A 20346-nucleotide genomic window follows, 5' to 3' on the forward strand; every position below is an offset into this window, starting at 1 on the left:
TGTATGACACTCTTCTCCTTGTGTTCTATGAATCTGTCCTCGACGTATACCCTACTCATCCTGACTGTGTCTCAGGAGTTCATATCTGAGTCTGTGTGCATTATATGTCCTGTCATTATGCCTTATGTGTAATAGATACTAGGTGTTTACTGAATGAATACTCAGCTCAAAGGCCACTGTGAGGCTGGATTTGCAATTCCTTGCCTAATATTAGACATTTAGACTCTGGTGATCATCAGACCTCAGATAAATGGCCTCTTTGATGTTTTATTCTTATTTAAGAACCACAGAACAGTTTTCCAGGCTATGTCATTTTTTCCTTCATTTGCAATTGTATTTTTGTGAATTGTGTGAACATGATACTAAATGAAATAGTATTAAATGTTTTGTTTTTCATTGACTGAATTCCATCTCCCAATGACTTGATTACATCTTTGTGCATCTTTGAATACTAAACATTTTCTGACAGGCCGCAGTTAATGACTACCTCCTTTCCTTCTTCATTGTTCAAGATGAACTTACAGTTTCCATAAAACAAATTATTCTGTGGATAATAGAATGTTTGTGTATGTGTTGGCTTTATTTCTCACCATGTTATTCTCACTATTGGAATTTAGGGCAAACCTAAGAAGAATGAGAGCCTGTGGAGTGTAGCAAGAGGTGTTATTAGAATGTTACGAAAAAACTATGGTTGTGTCCGAGTGGATTTTGCACAGCCGTTTTCCTTAAAGGTGAGTGTCTGTTGAAATGCAACCATGTTGAAGCATCGACCTGGAGTCAGGAGGCTCCAGTGCTGACTCTAACAGCACATCTCTGTGTAACTTGGGGCTGCTCTCCTGTAAAATGAGGACTATGACAAAGGTGGTGTTGCCTAAATTTTTCTACAAAATTTGCCTTGACAAAGGAGAGCGAGTATCTGTTTTTGGGAGATACCAGGCTCAACATTTATTGCTATTATTATTATTTTTTAATTCGTGACCATCTAAGGGGAACAAAAAACAGGTAGAAGGGATAAGTTCTAGTATTCGATAGTACAGTACGGAAATTATAGTTAACAGTAATTTATTGTATATTTCAAAATAACTAAAAGAGAAGAATTGTAATTCCCAACACACACATAAAAGGTAAGTGTTTGAGGTGATGGTTATCCCAATTACCCTGATTTTATCATTACACATTGTATATAGGTATCAAAATATCACATGTACACCAAAATATGTACAACTATTATATATCAATTAAAAATCCCCAAAAGCCAAAAAAATTTTGAGATGGATGAATGAATAAATGAATAAATAATTGTAAAAAAATAAAAATTCATGTGAATCTTGCATGTGCCTTTGTAATATGTATTTATATCTTATGTTTTAAAATTGCCTTTAGGGGAAATTTTTCCAAACAGCTCCCCTAAAAGCTGGGTAACTTTTTTTTTTTTTTGAGACGGAGTTTCATGCTCTTGTCGCCCAGGCTGGAGTGCAGTGGCGCAATCTCAGCTCACTGCAACCTCTGCCCCCTAGGTTCAAGCAATTCTCCTGCCTCAGCCTCCTAAGTAGCTGGGATTACAGGTGCCCGCTACCACACCTGGCTAATTTTTGTATTTTTAGTAGAGACGGGGTTTCACCATGTTGGCCAGGCTGGCCTCAAACTTCTGACCTCAGGTGATCTGCCCACCTCTGCCTCTGCCTCCCAAAGTGCTGGGATTAGAGGTGTGAGCCACTTCGGGCAGCCAAAGCTGGGCAAATTTGACAGGATAATGCTCTCTATGTCCTATTGTGTAGAATCCAGTACCCACACATCCCAAAGGATAGTGCCATCCTCATTGAAAGTCTTGGACTGGCATGTCCCTGAGGCCCTTGCTGTCTTAAATTCTTAAGATATTCAAATTGTAAAGGAGAAGAAGAAGAATGGGTACAGAAGTAGGGAGCCCAGGGATAAGGAGCAGAAGGTCCTGCCTCTGCTTTTATTCTACTTCCTGGCTTAACTTTAAGAGATTCCAGCTGCTGTGGTAGATGCTTGCTAACCTTAAACGCTTTGATCTTTTAGAACCTCATCATTTCTTGCCACTTTTCTTTTTCTTTATTTTTTAAATGGTCACATAGCTCCTCTGTCATATTATGATTTGCTTTTAGATTGAGGTTCTTTTGAAAATAATGTGACCCTTGGGTTGCCAGATTTTTTTAAGTATGATTATGTCTATCATCACTATTAATGATATTAAGAATGTCAATTTTATGATGATGTGTGAGAAAAGTTAAAAATTTCTTTTAATTTTAAAATGATTTTGTTTAAGCATCCTATTTGTGTCTTCAGTGTTCAAGTTGAGTTTCATGCTTAGCAACATTCTGTGAATCATTCTGGACTTCTGAAGACAGTTTAGGATATAGAAAGTATTTCCCATGCTCTATAGCATGGCTTATTTCATAAACAACTCCCTTTTAACCTTTGGAAGATGAAATTACATTTTATATGTTGGTTCGAAAGTGAGGGTAAATGATCATGTTGTATTTTTTTTCTCTAGGAATATTTAGAAAGCCAAAGTCAGAAACCGGTGTCTGCTCCACTTTCTCTGGAGCAAGCGTTGTTACCAGCTATACTTCCTTCAAGGTAAAATTTGTAGAATTTTTTAATCCTAATCAAGCTACCAAACATCTGTTATTTCTTGTATTGCATAGATTAACCTTATTAAAAATGTGCACATTCTTATTTTCACTTCTTTGCTCAAGTAACTTTTCTCTTAGTCCAATAAAGGATATTGAGATGACATGTTTTCATGTTAGTTTGAAAGTTTTTAATTATTTGCTTATAAAATCTTTTTGATTTTGTGACTGATATAGGAGTTCTTATTTGATTTATGCTTTTTGAATGCTTGAACTGAGTTTTTTTGGTAGTAGGTTATGCATATTGTGTGTAAGTGAACCGTATGAAAGAATTTTGCTGTTTGAATTTTTCAGAATTCAAATTGAATTCAAATTGAATTTTAACTTAGAGAAATTGAATATGAAGCCATTCCTTTAATATGTGGAAGTGTTGAATTTTCAGAAATGTTTTAAAATAAGGCATCTTGCTTTATGTATTCTTTCTGCCAGTGGTTTTGAAAGTGATGTATCAACAGACTATTTAGTCATAACTAAATAATATGTTTTGACCAGGCCATAATATAGTATATTATGGAGGAAAATAACCCATAGAAATAATCTGTGTGTGGTTTAAATTTAAAATATATAGTAATTTAAAGTATCTAATTCATTTAAAGATGAGTTCCACATGGTTTGCCTTGTAAAAGAGTGCAGTTGTGTGTTGATTTTCGAAACACTTTTTAGACCCAATGATGCTGCTGATGAAGGTAGAGACACGTCCATTAATGAGTCCAGAAATGCAACAGATGAATCCCTACGAAGGAGGTTGATTGCAAATCTGGCTGAGCATATTCTATTCAGTAAGTAGAATACCAGACTCTTTAATTCTACAATTTAGATTCATCATGGTGTAGTGCAGACTATACAGGTTTTGTAATCTGCTGAGGTTAGTTTCCACTTCTATTAATTCACAGGTGGTGATAGGTAAGTTATTAGAAAGAAGGTGATACCGTGAGGATTTGAGCTAATTGGAGTTAAACGTCTTATACAGTGTCTGGTAATTAGTAGGTGTTCATGTGGTAGTTGTTGTGCTTTTTAAAGATAGTTATTATTAAAATGATTTGTTGCCTCTGTTGCTCATTAATGTGTTTTATTTGAACTACTTGAACTAATTTGTGGTACAACGTCTAGATTTATAGTTGCATGTCCATTTCTCCTTTGACCCCATGAGTTTTTGTAATGCAGCAAATATGAGTGGCCTTGTATAAAGCTTTGCCTTAGCCATGGAGAATACAAAATGAATAATTAATGGTTCTGAACTCAATGAGCTTATGTTCATGTCAGTGGGATGGTTATACACAAATAATTAAAGTGAACCAAGAGAGGAGTGTGAGTTCACTGCAGGACCAGTCTTCTGTAAGTTCCAAGCTGTACAATTGTGTACTGTTGTGGAGGCTGCTTTAAAATCCCAAGGCAGCACAGTGGTTCTTTGGTGCTCAGCCTCATTGTGATTTCTTTCTTGCTGCTCTCTGGGCCAGGACCCTGATGATACTCTCAGCGCCCCCTTCCAATGCTACTGGGGAGGCCTTCCTCCTTCACCTCGCTCCTCCCATTCTGGAGGCTCCTATTCCTGCTTGATTTTGTGTTAGAGGATTCTTTCTCAAGCACATTTGATTATGTCTCTATCCTGCTTAAAATCTGGATACAAAAAATAATACCTTATTGTTAAAAAGTTTGAAAATAAAGATGAAATGGATAGCAAAAACCCATTACCCAAATAACCAGTAGTGTTGCTGTGTAGTCTCTAAAAATATTTTTTACAGTTTTGTATTGTGCAGCTTTCCATTTATAACACAATATTCACATTTAAAAATTCTTTATAAATATTTTTAATAGCTGTACATATAGTACTGAGTACTTTTTTTAAACACTGCAGACAACTTCAATTACGAGTGGTGAATGAAGTATTCATAAATTTATTGTTATCTTAGAAAACTCACAAATGTTATCGTGATTTCAGATTATTCCATGGGTGTTCTCAGACTTGATTTGTATAATTATAATGTTATGCGAATTCAGTGTAGGGGTGTGCACTGTAGTCATTCTCAAATGTGTGTCTGTGCCCTTCCTTCTTACCTCTGGGTCAGGTTGAAAGAAGAAATACAAAGATATTGAGCACCCATTGCTGTGGCTCCTGTGCCAGGCCAGTCATTTTATTCTCATGTGGTCTAATGAGCTAGGTAGTATTTTCGTTTTATCAGTGAGGAAAGTGAGGCCAGGAATTTAAGTAATTTGCCCCAAGTCATGAAGTTAGTTGATGAGTAAATTAGGATTTGAGCCCAGATTTTTCTGACTTCAAGTCAGCTGTTATCCTTCTACTACACCTTCGTTTTAATATGGTGAATACCAGCAAGAAGAGTGAAGTGGAGTTGTAGTTATAATAGACTGTAGGTGGGAGCAAGCCAAGGATTATGGAAATGGGAAATCCTGTAGAACTAAAACAGGCTTGTACTTTGGGTCTTGATACTTCAATAAAAGTGTCTCTTCGTCATTCAGTAACTAAATTCCATTGGCCTGGATTGAAGGTGGACCTGTCTTAGTCTGTTGTATAATGAATAGTGATCTCTAATGAGGTTCCATTATACCAGAACACTAGTATTATAACTTCCTTTTGGTAAATCACACGAATGGGAAATGTGATAGAAGACTTTCACAGTTTTAAATACTCCTGTTTAAAATTTAGGTATTTCAAAAAAGTTCAGCTATGTTTGTAAAAAGTGCAACTAAAAAAAGCTTTGTGTTTGCCTTCCAGCTGCTAGCAAGTCCTGTGCCATTATGTCCACACACATTGTGGCTTGCCTGCTCCTCTACAGACACAGGCAGGTATGTCTGCAATGTCACCTGCAGTTAAGTAGGAAGCAGGAGAATGTTTTGTCAGCTGCTCAGATACATATTCAGGGGCAGATTTGGCCCACTCATGGCTAGTAGTATAAGGTAAACAGTAAAATAAGCTGAGGGCCCTGCCCAAAGGAGCTTACCAGCTTGGTGGAGGAAGAATCTACATTTAAAAACAAAACAAAACAGACTGCTTAATATATGTAGTACTAAGCTATTGCTTGATTAATACTGTTAATGTAAATAAGGTCTGTCTCATTAACATGTGGTATGTATTCTGATAGCAAATGCTTTCCAAACGAATCGACTGGCATTTTAGAACCCACCCTTTATCCTCCCAAAATACATTTGTCTAAGCTTTATGATGGAAGAGACCACAGCAGTCTTGTTCAGTCATGTTCTCAACACCAAACAGTGCCAATATATATAGGCACCAAATAAATATTTGTCAGATACATATTTAAAATGAAGGAAATCTTGCTAAAAAATAAGCACTCCTTACTTGCAGATGGCTTTTTTTCTCCCCCTTGTGATCTTACGTGTGCATATCAAGTGTCATGGCTAGAGTGTTCACTAGCATGTGTAATACCTTGACATTCCTGGAGGACCAGCTTTTTAAGTAGTTTTCTGACTCGCTCTGCATTGGTGTTCTGGCCCTACTTCTCTATGTGCTAGCAGTGAGCTGCAGGAAAGCCAAGGCAAGAAGAAAGTCTTGGAGTGTTGGCCTCTCAGCTTTTTGGAAAGTAGGTTTTCCACTGTCATGATACTGTTTCTGTCTTTCTTTAGGGAATTGATCTCTCCACATTGGTTGAAGACTTCTTTGTGATGAAAGAGGAAGTCCTGGCTCGTGATTTTGACCTGGGGTTCTCAGGAAATTCAGAAGATGTAGTAATGCATGCCATACAGCTGCTGGGAAATTGTGTCACAATCACCCACACTAGCAGGAACGATGAGTTTTTTATCATCCCCAGCACAACTGTCCCATCAGTCTTTGAACTCAACTTCTACAGCAATGGGGTACTTCATGTCTTTATCATGGAGGCCATCATAGGTATGTCAGGCCTTGAAATATTTTCAGTAATTTTCATGGAAAATAAAAAGGCCTAAAACACATAGTGGTATCTGCTTTAATTTGGATGATAGCCCCTTGCTTGAGAGAATGTGGCTATAATTTTAGTTTTCAAATGAAAATGTAATCTCCTGTTATATCACTGTTTATAACTACAATGAGTAGTTACTGAATTACCATTTGATTAGTATTACCCTTATTTCTCAGGAGAGGTAGAGTGTCTTGCTATCCAGGAGCTGAAAATCTAACTGAGATGAGACATACACAGGGCAGCAAAGTGAATGGAGGGCCTCATTTGTGATTAAGAGAAAAGAGAGGAAGGAGAGAAGAGGGGGCTTATGTCTTTGGAGAAGGTTTTTGATGCAGTTGGGATCATATGGAATCACGAGAATTTAATCTTGTGGGATTTACTTAAATTTCTCCAAATACAGGCCATTATTTTTGATGTATTAATAATCTCTTAAGGTTATTCGAGCCAGTTGAAGTTTTTCTTGGAGACTTTGAGCTGGCAACTTCATTGTTGCTTTTCTTTTCTTAGCTTGCAGCCTTTATGCAGTTCTGAACAAGAGGGGACTGGGGGGGCCCACCAGCACCCCACCTAACCTGATCAGCCAGGAGCAGCTGGTGCGGAAGGCGGCCAGCCTGTGCTACCTTCTCTCCAATGAAGGCACCATCTCACTGGTGAGTGAAGACTCTTCAGTGTTGCCTGGTCTCTTTTTTTGAGCGTTTTCATGAAAACATAACCCCCCGTGTTTTTCTGTTACAGAATGTTTGGCCCATTGTTGATACTGTATATTCCACTCCTGGATTTCAGTGACCACCAAACCAATATGTCATTTACTATCTTGGTTTGCTCTCTAGGTCACTGCTCCACTGAATCTATCCTGTATGATAGGACAAATTGCTCAATGATCTCAGGCAGTCACATCCAAAGCTAGTGAGCATGTATTGTGTGTGAGGCACTGGGTCAGTGGTTTGTAAATAATTAACACATCCACCTGTAGATGATGGAACCACAGATGGTAAGAGTCAGAAGCAGCCTTAAAAATCATCTGCTCGGCTGGGTGCAGTGGCTCATGCCTGTAATCTCAGCACTTTGGGAGGCTGAGGCGGGCAGATCACGAGATCAGGAGATCGAGACCATCCTGGCTAACATGGAGAAACCCCGTCTCTACTAAAAATACAAAAAAAAATTAGCCGGGTGTAGTAGCACGCGCCTGTAGTCCCAGCTACTTTGGAGGCGGAGGCAGGAGGATCACTTGAACCTGGGAGGTGGAGGTTGCAGTGAGCCGAGATTGCGCCACTGTTCTTCAGCCTGAGTGACAGAGCAAGACTCCATCTCAAAAAAAAAAAAAAAGAAAATCATCTGCTCAACCCCTCTCAATTTACAAATGAGGAAAACCAAGCCCAGCAGTACTAATGAGCATTTATATTATATATCCAAACACTTTTAGGCATTTATCATGAGACATATGTATTAAGTAGTAGATTTCCTTCTTCTCAAAATCATCATCATGTAGAATTCATATTTTATTTGAATTCCGATATTTTCTTTTGTATGAATGTGTCTTGAGATGTTGATGAGATGAGTGCATGTGTTAGGAGTACCGCCCCCTCTACACTGTGCTTTGTGTGACGTGTACTTGTGGTCCTGTTGGGGAATCTGTTTTGCATGAACCTTGGGTGGTGGGATGGGAGGGATGAGGGCAGATAAGACTCCTAAGATTGACCTTGTCCTTTCTCTGGTTTTTATTTACTAATTCCAAGGTTGTGTTTCCTCAATCACCACTTTTGTGTACAGTATTTATTATAAGATAACTATTGCAGAGAAACTTTCTTATAAAATAGAAGAAATAGATGGTGGGGGGCTGATAAGCAGTCTTCAGAGGGCTTGCCACATTATGGGTGTGGGGAGAGAATTGAGCTCAGGAGTACCCCTTGCAGGTGGTGCAGCGTTGGATGCTCTGCCAACGTTAAGTGACAGAGGTCTCTTATTGGGCTTTGTCCGTGACCGTGTGTGTATCAAGACGGTGGGCATTGGGAATCACAGGACTTGCCCAGTGGGGTGACGGAGGTAACAGAATGGAAGACTTTGGCAGCTACCTTGTACCATGTTTTCTGCCTTTAAAAAAAGAAGTATAAAATGGTGGCATTTACATTTAAATGACTTTTCTTTTCAGCCTTGCCAGACATTTTACCAAGTCTGCCATGAAACAGTAGGAAAGTTTATCCAGTATGGCATTCTTACAGTGGCAGAGGTAAGAGGTAGAGCTTTCCTTTATTTGTCTTTATGAAGTTACTTGCTCTTTATTCCCTTATCTTTTCTACCACTTATTTAAACCAATAATTGGCCAGGCGTGGTGGCATGTACCTGTAATCCCAGCACTTTTGGAGGTGAAGGTGGGTGGATCACCTGTCAGGAGTACGAGACCAGCCTGGCCAACATGGCAAAACGCTGTCTTTCCTAAAAATACAAAAATTACCTGGGCATGGTGGCACACGCCTGTAATCCCAGCTACTTGGGAGGCTGAGGCACGAGAATTGCTTGAATCGGAGAGGTAGAAGTTTCAGTGAGCCGAGATCGTGTCAGTGCACTCCAGCCTGGGCGACAGAGTGAGACTCAGTCTCATAAATAAACAAATAAATAAACAAACCAATAATTACATTTGGTATATGGTCATGTTCAGATGTAGAGAAGCGAAAAATAAGAATGGGGAGAATAAGTGCCCTTTGGGATTATTTAATATTTTGGTTCCTATTTGTAAGTTGTGTTGTCTAAAACATATCCTGACTTGATTCTGTGACATCCAGAAGGTTGTATGCTAAGTTGAGATGTTACACCTATCAGTATGCTTGTAGCTTGCACTTCTGCAGATTTCATTTTTGAGATTCTATTTTAATTTTGGTAGATTTAGTATAGAGGAGATGGCCTGGAAAAGTACATATCAATTTAGAACATGTAGGGGTACTTTTATTTGATCTTTCTGGTAGCTCTCCCCTCCCACCCACCCTTTCTTTTGTCTCCTGCTGTCTCCTGAGTTTGAGTTTGGAAGGGAAGTGGATTAACATTATGAATGGCTAAACAGAGAAGAGCCAGGAAGGGTCAGAGAAGAGGACTGCCTCGTCCTGGCTCCACTGGGCAGTTGTTTGTGTGCCAGTGCATCTTTATTTACTATCCATCATCTCCTTGGCCTAGCACGATGACCAGGAAGATATCAGTCCTAGTCTTGCTGAGCAGCAGTGGGACAAGAAGCTTCCTGAACCTTTGTCTTGGAGAAGTGATGAAGAAGATGAAGACAGTGACTTTGGGGAGGAACAGCGAGATTGCTACCTGAAGGTACTTGGGTGAAGAATTCTGGTGAATATTACAGGGATATGTTGAGGTTTATGCTGTAGTGAGATCAGCTGGAGCCTTGGTGATGTCTTCATATCTAAAGAATCCCCCAACTAGCTCTGGTACCTTCTGTGTGGTAAAGACACTTAAACTGTTTGAGTTGAATTAATACCTTAAATTATTCAGTTTAAGTAGAAAAGGAAAGGAGAGTCTGAAAAGTCAGGAAGATGAATGTCATAGGTGAGACTTTCACCATCGTTTTATGAAGTACACAGATGCATACCTGTTTACCTACACCTGCACCCCTCATGAGGCAGCTATTTTGCTATTGGGCTGCCACTGGCCTGGTTGCTCTTTTTGAGTCACTCTTGCTGTCCCTCCCAAAATTTCATATATTAAGCTCTTTGCTGTGAATTAAAACAAATACCATTATAGGAGATAATTGAGATTAAAAAAAAAGTCCCTGATTTAGAAAAATCAATTTTGTCTAATTTATAATTATAGAACTTAGTAATAGTGACCCATCTTTTCTGAATACTCTAAGAGGATTACTCTTTTTTGACATTTAGAAATTGTCTTCTTTTTCACTTGGGTGGTATTAGTTTAGTTTCAAGATGGGGCAGTGATCTTGCTTTCACACTCCAGAGGGGCTTCACCAAACCAGTGTGTTTTGGGTAGGTACAGTGAGAGCCTCTCGGCCATAAAGCACCGCCATCACGGTGGCCGTCATTCCCCACAGTGCTGGACTGTGGGCAAAGGCTATTTAGGGGAGGCAGGGAATAGGTGCTGCAGAAGGAGTGAGATGATCTTGGTGGTCTTCCATTGGTCTTTCTGCAGACTTGAGTGACTGTTGAGCCCAGGCTTCAAACTGTGGAGGGCCTGGTCTTAGGAGCAGCTATTTTCAGTGATGACAGCTTATCATAAGTAGGGCATTCATTTATGAAAATTTCTTCTAGGTGGCTGTTCAGTGAACACAAGCCTCAAATACTATAAAAAAGTGAATGATTACAATAAAGAATGTGTTTGAAAGCCAGCAGTTGTTTCCAGCAGAGATTCTCTGCATGAGGGGCAGGGAGCCGCTTTCATGTAGTGCTGATGTGAGTGGCCATCTTCTCACGTTACTGGCTCTCCAGAGAAAGTCCTCTGTCCACTTGCCTTGTGTCTCTTGTCCCTTCCTCATGACTTAATCTCCTGCTTTTGCACACTCAGGTGAGCCAATCCAAGGAGCACCAGCAGTTTATCACCTTCTTACAGAGACTCCTTGGGCCTTTGCTGGAGGCCTACAGCTCTGCTGCTATCTTTGTTCACAACTTCAGTGGTCCTGTTCCAGAACCTGAGTATCTGCAAAAGTTGCACAAATACCTAATAACCAGAACAGAAAGAAATGTTGCAGTATATGGTATGTTAAGTCACTATTTGTTCTTTTAAAATCTTTTTTTTTTTTTTTGATTACAGAAATTCGCTAGTTGTAGAAAATTGGAAAAATGCAAACTTATCCTGACCTCTAACACCATAGAGTATTACTGTTATCTTCTTTGGCATGTTATATAAGTTGAATGATACAGTTATACATTCTTACATCTGGCTTTTTTCACGTAATGTTATTTTTGAGATTCATACCTGTTGCATATAGTTGTTCCTTTGTTCTTGTTGTGTAGTGTTCCATTGTATAAATATTTACCACATTTTATTCATTCTGCTGTTGACGGATATTTGGGTTGTTTTCAGTTCACAGCTGCTTTGAACAGTGTTGCTATGAGCGTGTTTGAATATGTCTTTTGGTGAACATCTGTGCCCCTATATACAGCATATATGTGGGAACAGAATTGCCTGGTTGTAGGCTCTGGGTATATTAGGCTTTAGTAGATACCACCAAACAGTTTCCAAGGGGTTATACCTACTTGTACTCTCACATGTGTGTTTCACTTGCTGCACATCTTGGCCAGCGCTCCATCTTGTTTGTTTTAGGAGGTATGATTGGGGTGGGAGTAGTATTTTATACAGTTGTAGTTTGGAGCTGAAACTACTTTGAATCACTTTTTAGAGCCAGAAGGAATCTAATCTAATCACCTCATTTTATAGTTGAAGAAAATACACAAGGTCTCACTGCTAGTTAATGGGTAATCTCGGGATCAGAATTCTTGTTTCCTAACCTCGAGGCCTATGCTTTCTCTGGTTCCACTGATGTACAATCATCTGTGTACCACTGGGTAGCTTAAAGAATACTTATACACTGTCTCATTTGATTCTCACAACAGTCCTGGAAAATGGATGTTTTAGGTATTTCTACTTCTCTCTGTTCTCCCTATTTATCTCTCTATACCCCCTTTTCTTTGCCCCTCCCTTTCTTGTTTACCTCAATATAGGACAAAGTAGGTGTAAGCAAAGTAGGTTTAACAGCCAGTCATCTGAGAACTCACAGGTTGCCAGTGGTGGAAGTGGGGCCCCACCCCTGTCTGCTGACTTGCCCTCATTCTCTTCCTCGCTCCCCATACTTTCTTACTGTGGCTACTGGGATTGTCATGATTTGTTGGGCCTAACCATTTGACAGGGTTTTATTCTCTCTCTTCAGCTGAGAGTGCCACATACTGTCTTGTGAAGAATGCTGTGAAAATGTTTAAGGATATTGGGGTAGGTGTCCACCATTTATGGTATAAAAGCTATCTTAACTTCTGTTCTCTTGAGATCTAGTCTGTTTGAGCTACCTTTGTGGTGGGGTGGACCCCGAGAGAAGCAGTTTCTGCTGGCTTAATGATAAAGGCATTTTTGGGAATGGGGCATGTAGGATGGGTTGGGCTCTGTTGAAGGTGAAGCCCATCAGTGTAGATTTATTTGAATGTTCTGGAATTTTACTGGTTTCACATTTATTCCCAAGCTGCTATATATGACTGGTATCAATATGTTTCAAGGTGCTACAGGTTGAGTATCCCTTATCTAAAATGTTGGGACCAGAAATGTTTTGGATTTCAGATTTTTCTGGGATTTTGGAATACGTGCATTAGACTTACAGGTTGAGCATCTCTAATCCGAAACCCAAAATACTCTGATGAGCATGTCTTTTGAGCATCATATTGATGTTCAAAATCTTTCAGATTTTGGAGTACTTCAGATTTTTGATTTTGGGATTAGGACCGCAATCTTGGCTCTTAATTATTCCATATGATTTTTAGTTACTTTCTTGTATTTTTACGAGAATTTCTAGAAGTATCCTCAGGTGTCCTTTACCTTCGTGATTCATGGGGAATGTAAGTTCCATAGAGATGCTAGTGGCCTTTTGTGAGGGACTGTTTGTGACTTTATTCTAAGTCATTTTAGAGTATAGTTATGTTGGTTGAAATTTTAGAATATAGTTAATGTTGGTTGAACTCCATCAAAAAAAAAAAAAAAAGAAAAAGAAAAAGAAAACCTCGCTTGCATTGGAAACTCCCACCTCATACTCACACACACCCATGCATGCATTTACTTAAAGCCAGGATATGGTTTTCTGTGCCTTTACTGCCTTCTGAGGTCTAGGACACCACAGGTCAGGTTGGTAATAGAAATTTTTTTTATTTTTTATTTTTTGCCTTTAATTTAATCTAAACTTTTTCTTTAGGTTTTCAAGGAGACCAAACAAAAGAGAGTGTCTGTTTTAGAACTGAGCAGCACTTTTCTACCTCAATGCAACCGACAAAAACTTCTAGAATATATTCTGAGTTTTGTGGTGCTGTAAGTAATGTGTGGCACCATTGGCAAATGAAGGTCATGAGATGAGTCCCTTGTAGGTACCAGCTTCTGGCTCGAGAGTTGAAGGTGCCGTCGCAGGGTCAGGCCTGCCCTGTCCCAAAGTGATCTCCTGGAAGACAAGTGCCTTCTCCCTCCATGAATCTGTGACCTTTCCAGCTCTGCATCAACACAGCAGCCTGCAGATAACACTTGGGGGGACCTCAGCCTCTATTCGCAACTCATAATCCATAGACTACAAGATGAAATCTCAATAAATTATTTTTGAGTTTATTAAAGATTGACATTTTAAGTACAACTTTTAAGGACTAATTACTGTGATGGACACAGAAATGTAGCTGTGTTCTAGAACTGAATCTTGTATACTTCGTGCTGCTGGGTAATTTGTTGGTATATTATCTGGTTAGTGGTTAATGCTTCCTTTAAAAATAATTGAGTCATCCATTCACTCTTTTTCAGTTTTATCTGTCAATAGTAGCTACATTTTTAATGGGAGCACCTTTTATCCCAAAGTGCTTTATAAATTGAGTGGACTGGTATATATCACACCCAGATATCACTGTGCTGTCCTTTGCTGTCAGATTTAGAAAATGTTTTTAAGAGCTATTTGAAAACAAACAATATTAGTTTAGGTCGGCAACTGAGATATTGTAATCAAATAGTTAACATCAGGAAGTTAATTTGGCTGGCAAAATTCTAGGGAAACTTGGCCAGAAAACTGGTGTTGAAGGCTTTTGCTCATATAAAAAAGTGCCATTGAGTTTTAAATGACCAGCAAATATTTAGAACCCTTCCTGTTTTATGTCTGTACCTCATCCACCCCTCAGGTAATACCTGCCTCTCACAGGTACAGCTGTTTCTTGGAAATCCTCCAACCAAATAGCAACTTTCCTAACTTGATTAGCTTGAGCTGACAGACTCTGTTAGAATACAGTGCTCTGGTCACAACTGATGAGGGCTTTCTGTACTGCACACAGATTGTGTACTGCACCCCAGTCCAGGTGACTGGTACCCACTCGAGTTGTGCCGTGCACAACCTGTCCAGTATATGTGTGTGGTGGCCCTACTGACTGATAATGGTTAGAGGCATTTATGGATTTTTAGCTTTGAGGAAAAACCATGACTTTCAACAAATTTTTGTGGGTTATATGCCTAAACCCTTACGCCACATAGTGGTAAATAATTATGAAAAATGGTCTGTTCATAATCGGTAGGTGCCTTTTGTGAGCAGGGAGCATAATTATTAGTTTATTATGGTAATTATGGTGATTTTTTAAATATCATGTAATGTTAAAACATTTTCTAACAGTTTACTGTTGCTTATCTCCAAGATATTATGGAATTAAGAATTTTTCCATATGAGTGTTACATAGATTCTTTGAATTTAGTATAAAAGTACTGAGAATTAAGTTTGTACTTCCATAAGCTTAGATTTTAAACACTAATAATATCTCATGAATAACGTGTGTTTTGGGAGAGGGAGGGATGCTGATTGATATTTCACATGGTATGAAATACCGTGTTGGAAACTCGTAGCAATAATGCTATGCTGTTGTGATTCCTCTCAAATTCTGCATTTAAAATATATTTTTTCTTTATAGGAATTGATGTACCGTTAAGTAATTGTCAGTTGTAGTATCTCTGATGTTGAATGAGATATCACGTTTTAGCATTCCATTTTATTGACTAGGGTAGAAGAACACTTTTCTTGGTTACATTTGGAGGATACCCAGGGAGTCTTGGGTGTTCCTTATCTGGGGAAGCAAACATTTCACTAGTCTCTTTTTTTCATCCTTTAAATTGTAGATTAAGGATTACTCAAGCTCACCGTTATTCAAGGTTGGGACTCACTTCCCAGTCGACACTCTGCCCTGCCTGTCACTGCTGCAAAGAGCTGCTGCTTTGCCAGCCTAAGCAAAGAAAATATGGCTTCTCTTGCATTATTTTCCCTTTTGGTTGGTTTGTTTTCTAGAAGTATGATCAGATGCTTTGGGGAATGCAATGTATGATTTGCTAGCTCTCTCACCACTTAACTCACTGTGAGGATAAACATGCATGCTTTTTGTAATTAACTGGTGCTTCGAAAATCTTTTTTAAGGGAGAAAAACCTCAACCAAAGTTATGCTTATCCAGACAAGCTGACCTTTGAGTTAATTTCAGCACAACTCATTCTTCAGTGCCTCATGACTGAAAAAAAAAAAAAAAAAAAAAAAAAACAACAAAAAAACGAAAGCATCTTCACAATAAAGCTTCCAGATAGCACCTTTTTGCTAAAAGATACATTCTCATTGTTTTCCAACAGTGATGGCTTCCACATAAGGTTAAACAAACTAGGTGCTTGTAAATAATTTATTACAGTTTATAGCATTTCTGTAACATGAAATGCATGCCCTTCTTCAGGGGAAGACTGTGAGTCAAATTAAAAAAACACAATATTAAGCAATATGCAGCTGCACTCTGTTTTTAAAAATGAGAATGTCCTAAGTGATTCAGAAGAGAGGAAGGAATTTATGCACTCTGAAAATGCATGAAAAACAAAGGCAAAAACTAGTGTGAAATTTGTAGAACTGTTAACTGAGATGGCATCGAGTCTTCCTTCTGAAATCTGTTAAATCTCACAAAGTCATGAGGGTAAATGGAGAAAATATTTCTGGGATTACAATGAAAGTAAGCCCAAATTGTGGAATTGACAGTAACCTGGACGGGGAAATGCATTTCCCATAGCACTCCATGTAATATGAGTGCTCTGTGAGATGTTCATCAGTGTTTTATAGAAATGGTGTTGCTGGGAAACTAAGTTTGCACATGGAAACTTACAGTGCACTTTAGCGCAGTAAGGGCTTGGCATCCGGCAGTGAAAAACTGTCTAACCCAGCATTGCCCAAACTATTTTGACACCAGGACCTTTTTCTCCTTTGGGATACTTATGAACCTCTCACTAATGTCCTGTGGAGAACATTTTGGGAAACACTATGTTAGATAGTTCTTTAAGGAGACAAAACGGTAATGAACAGATGGCACTGGGGCGGAATATGCATGTATTTTGTAACATCCATTGTGGCGTTGAATAGATGTGTATTTCCTCCCCTACAGAAAATAAGCACAGAAAATTATAATGTAGGTGATCAGCGCTCTTTCCTTTGATAGAAAGAACAGCCCCAATGATCCTGGCTTTTTCACTGAACGTATCAGAATACATGGATGAATTGGGGTAAATAAGGTTTTAATTCAGATCTAGAAGAAAGTATTGTACATTTGAATGCAGATTTTTATCCACAGATAGTTGTAGTGTTTAGACATGAGAGGACCTATCGTTGAGGTTTATAGGACTTACTATGGGCTGTAAACCTGTTTTTTAAAACTCTTTTTAGAAACCTGAGACTTGCCGTCTGGCATTTTAGTTTAATACAAACTAATGATTGCATTTGAAAGAGATTCTTGACCTTATTTCTAAACATCTAAAGCTCTGAAATGTCTTGATGGAAAGTATTAAACTGTTTGCCTGTTGTACAAAGAAATGTTAAGACTGTTGTGAAAAGAATTACTATAAGGTACTGTGAAATAACTGCAATTTTGTGAGCAAAACATACTTGGAAATGCTGGCTTGTTATTGTATTGCAAGAAACACAGAAAATGTAGTTTTGTTTTAATAAACCAAAAATTGAACATATTCTTGATGTGTTTGATTTGTATTTAAAACAGTTTCCTACATAATTCATTATACGAACAATTATTGTTTTCTGACTTTATATAGCAACTTATTAAAATGCTTAACGATATCAAATGTGTGAACCTACAGTTCATGCTTTTATTATTGACCCACAGCTTTCCAAATTTGATCAAGCATTTGGAGATGTAGGTCTGCTTCTTAGATATTGCTCTCCTTTTATTTAGTAAATATTCATATTCTAGGGAGATTCTGTGGGTTTTTATAAAGATTTCTTTAAGCTTGGTGCTTTTTGTTGTATTTTTACATATTTAAGTTTATAAAAAGTATTTTCTCCACTAGTTTATCACAGTTGCTCAAACAATATTAGTTTACTTTTTTGACAAGAATATTATTTCTTTTATCAGAGCACAGATTTTGTGGATTCTTTCAAAGTTCTCAAATACAGCCTGATCTCCAGAGTGTTCCTTTTGGGAACCGTGGTAAATGTGTGCCTGCTGATGACGTCCGTGTCCTTTGGATGCATGATGTGGCTGTGAAACTGATTGACGCCCAAGACCATCCCATCCGTTCTCCAGCCAGCCTCTCTCCCTAAACTTTCTACTTGAACGCTTTTGATTCCCTCTGTGATGTTGCCGTGACTGTGCCCTTACTCTGACACATTCAGTCTTTGCATTAGCAACTCTCTTGCTGCTGCCAGAGGTTACCTTCCTTTTATTGTAGCTAAATTCTAACTTTTACAGCCACTAGGTAAGTGGATGTTAATTTTGAAGTCTCATCTCTTGTTGTTTAGTCTACTCTCTAATTTTAGTCCTATCATTTTCCTTTTTAAGCCCTTGCTGTCTTCTACACGCCTAGCTAGTAAAATTCCAACATACCTCCTTGACATGTACAAGGGCACTTGTGGTGTTGACACCCCTACCTGGCTTCTCTTGCCCCCTCAGTTTCCATGGCCCTATTGTCTCCTGTCTACCGTCACGACTCCGTGCTTCTCCAACACTTCCTTGCCTCCCATCCCTTACCAGATAGTCCTGGTGGTGTTGCCTGATCCTCTGATTTGAAAAAAAAAAATGTTTTCAATATAATCTGGAATTTGTATTTTTATGTGAAAGCATCTAATTTTTACACTATGGTCCAACAACATATATGAATCAAGTAAATTGCCTTTCCAGGCCATTTCTATCTTGCCAACTGCCAGTTTGTATCTTTTGACCTAGGAAAAAGAAGCATGAAAGGACCAGTTTCAAGGTGCCCCTTCCAGGAGGAGCTAGTAGGCAGTCCCCAGGGGAGAGAAAGCTAACCTTGGTCACCTGACTTAGGCAGGACTAGAGCTTGAGGCAAGTATCTGATGAAGACTGGTGATGTTTAACTAGGCAATGAACACGTCTGGGTCAGCCTTTGACATCTGACTCACTCCTGTGCCCATGTCAAAGAAAGTGTGTATCAAAACAAACTAGCATTTGCTGCTGGCAGTGGGCTACCTATGACAGGTGATTAGAGTAAATGAGTGGACAAACGCAATTTCCAGCCCTCTGGGAAAACATCTTGCCTCTTTTGTCTTGCAGGTTGGTGGACAATCAGAAAGGAAAGAACACAAGTGGACACACCCTCAACCACCTGCTGAAAGTTCCCAACCTACATAGCCAAGATACTTCATACAGAACTTAGTAGAAGTGAGGTGACTCCTTAAGGCAAGAGCAGAGGTAGCATGCCTGAGTGTGTATTTCACCTTGTTTCTCACTCCTTACTGGTGGGGTAATCCTATGCCCATACCCTCTTTTTTCTTTGTAATTATTAACAATGCCCTCTTTGACTCTTAGAAGAGTCTAGGTGTGCATAATAGACCATATGGTTGCTGTATCCATGGGCTCTGCAGCTGCTAGTGACAAGGAATCCTGCTGGAATTGAGAACGAAGCTACCTTAAGAATATATATTCAGCTTTTTATCACCTGAGAATTTTAAGTCTTTGAGTTTACTTGTAAGGAAATGTTTATGCACTATAAAACATCTAACTTCTGCTTCTTGAACCAGTCTTAGCACTTCTTGGGGAGAGCTCAGAAATAGCCCAATTGTCCCCAAGTAATCTCTGTCAGAGAGAGAATCCTACAAAGCCCATCTCTTCTCCTACTTTTGGAGGGTTCGAAGCCCAATTTACCCGCTTTATTATTTCTCCATTGTTGAAATGGTGGGCAAACATCCCGCTTCTATTTCATGATTCTAGGCATGCGTGGTGGTGAAGAGAGTGCTGACTCCCTTCGCCTAACAAGGGAAAAGTAGAACAGCACGGGGCCCACAGTGAGGATTTTAAGGAGCCATGGAATACGGTGGCTCTGTCTAGACCAGTGATTTTCAAGTGTGCTTACCAGACAAGCAGCATCAGTATCACCTGGGCAATTTCAGTATTACGTGGGCAATTTCAGTATCACCTGGGCAATTTCAGTATCACCTGGGCAATTTGTTGGAAATGCAACTACTTTGAGCCCCAACCCGGAGACCAGCAATATGTATTTTAAAAAGTGCTCAGGTGATTGTGATACACATGATGTTTGAGCACCCTTGCTCTAGACACTTGGCACAATCGGGCATTTCACAGTTCTACACAGCATACTCCGGAAGTAAAAACGAGGGAGAAGGCATGGGTGATAAACGCCCTTCTAAAGTGGCTTTTCCTCCAGGATGTGTTAAAGTGATCAAGTAAACGGGACAGAGCTGGGCTTTCAGGTAACAGTGCTTAGATCCTTTATGTACCTGGAGATGTTTCTTTCTACAATGGGAAATGGCTCCTTGAGCCTTGTCATTGCCTAGCCATCTCTGTAGATGCTGGCATAGCTCCCATGCAGTTGGGTGACTTACACCACAAAGTTTGGCATTGAGGTGCTTCTCAGCCCTCAATCTATGAAAAGGAGGCTTGCCCGAGTTGAATTCTATGTGTGAGCTTTACACAGTCCTTTAAACTGATCCCTTGGTCAGTAAATCTAGGACTGAGAGCTGGCTTTCTTGTGTGCATACAGACTCTGAGCTGGTCACATCACTTCTGTGGACATGGTTGTTCTCCATATGGCATAGGAGCAAATGCACAGT

The 20346-nt window shown here is 39.2% G+C and overlaps 1 protein-coding gene across 6 annotated transcripts in view; it reads left to right on the forward strand.

Moving 5' to 3' along the window:
* The window catches only part of GPAM (glycerol-3-phosphate acyltransferase, mitochondrial), a 64838-nt gene extending 47571 nt beyond the window's left edge, over nt 1–17267 (forward strand). For all 6 annotated transcript variants that reach the window (XM_063626059.1, XM_055249234.2, XM_063626078.1 and 3 more), the window contains 11 exons: nt 618–731; nt 2519–2604; nt 3321–3436; nt 5389–5459; nt 6258–6522; nt 7079–7221; nt 8721–8798; nt 9737–9877; nt 11084–11273; nt 12447–12505; nt 13470–17267. In XM_063626059.1, the coding sequence (XP_063482129.1) occupies nt 618–731; nt 2519–2604; nt 3321–3436; nt 5389–5459; nt 6258–6522; nt 7079–7221; nt 8721–8798; nt 9737–9877; nt 11084–11273; nt 12447–12505; nt 13470–13586 (1380 nt within the window). In that variant the 3' untranslated portion in view covers nt 13587–17267. The remainder of the gene's footprint in view (nt 1–617; nt 732–2518; nt 2605–3320; nt 3437–5388; nt 5460–6257; nt 6523–7078; nt 7222–8720; nt 8799–9736; nt 9878–11083; nt 11274–12446; nt 12506–13469) is intronic.
* The last annotated feature ends 3079 nt before the right edge of the window (nt 17268–20346 follow it).

Source organism: Symphalangus syndactylus, chromosome 2 (assembly GCF_028878055.3).
Source record: "Symphalangus syndactylus isolate Jambi chromosome 2, NHGRI_mSymSyn1-v2.1_pri, whole genome shotgun sequence".
NCBI classification, from domain to species: Eukaryota; Metazoa; Chordata; class Mammalia; order Primates; family Hylobatidae; genus Symphalangus; species Symphalangus syndactylus.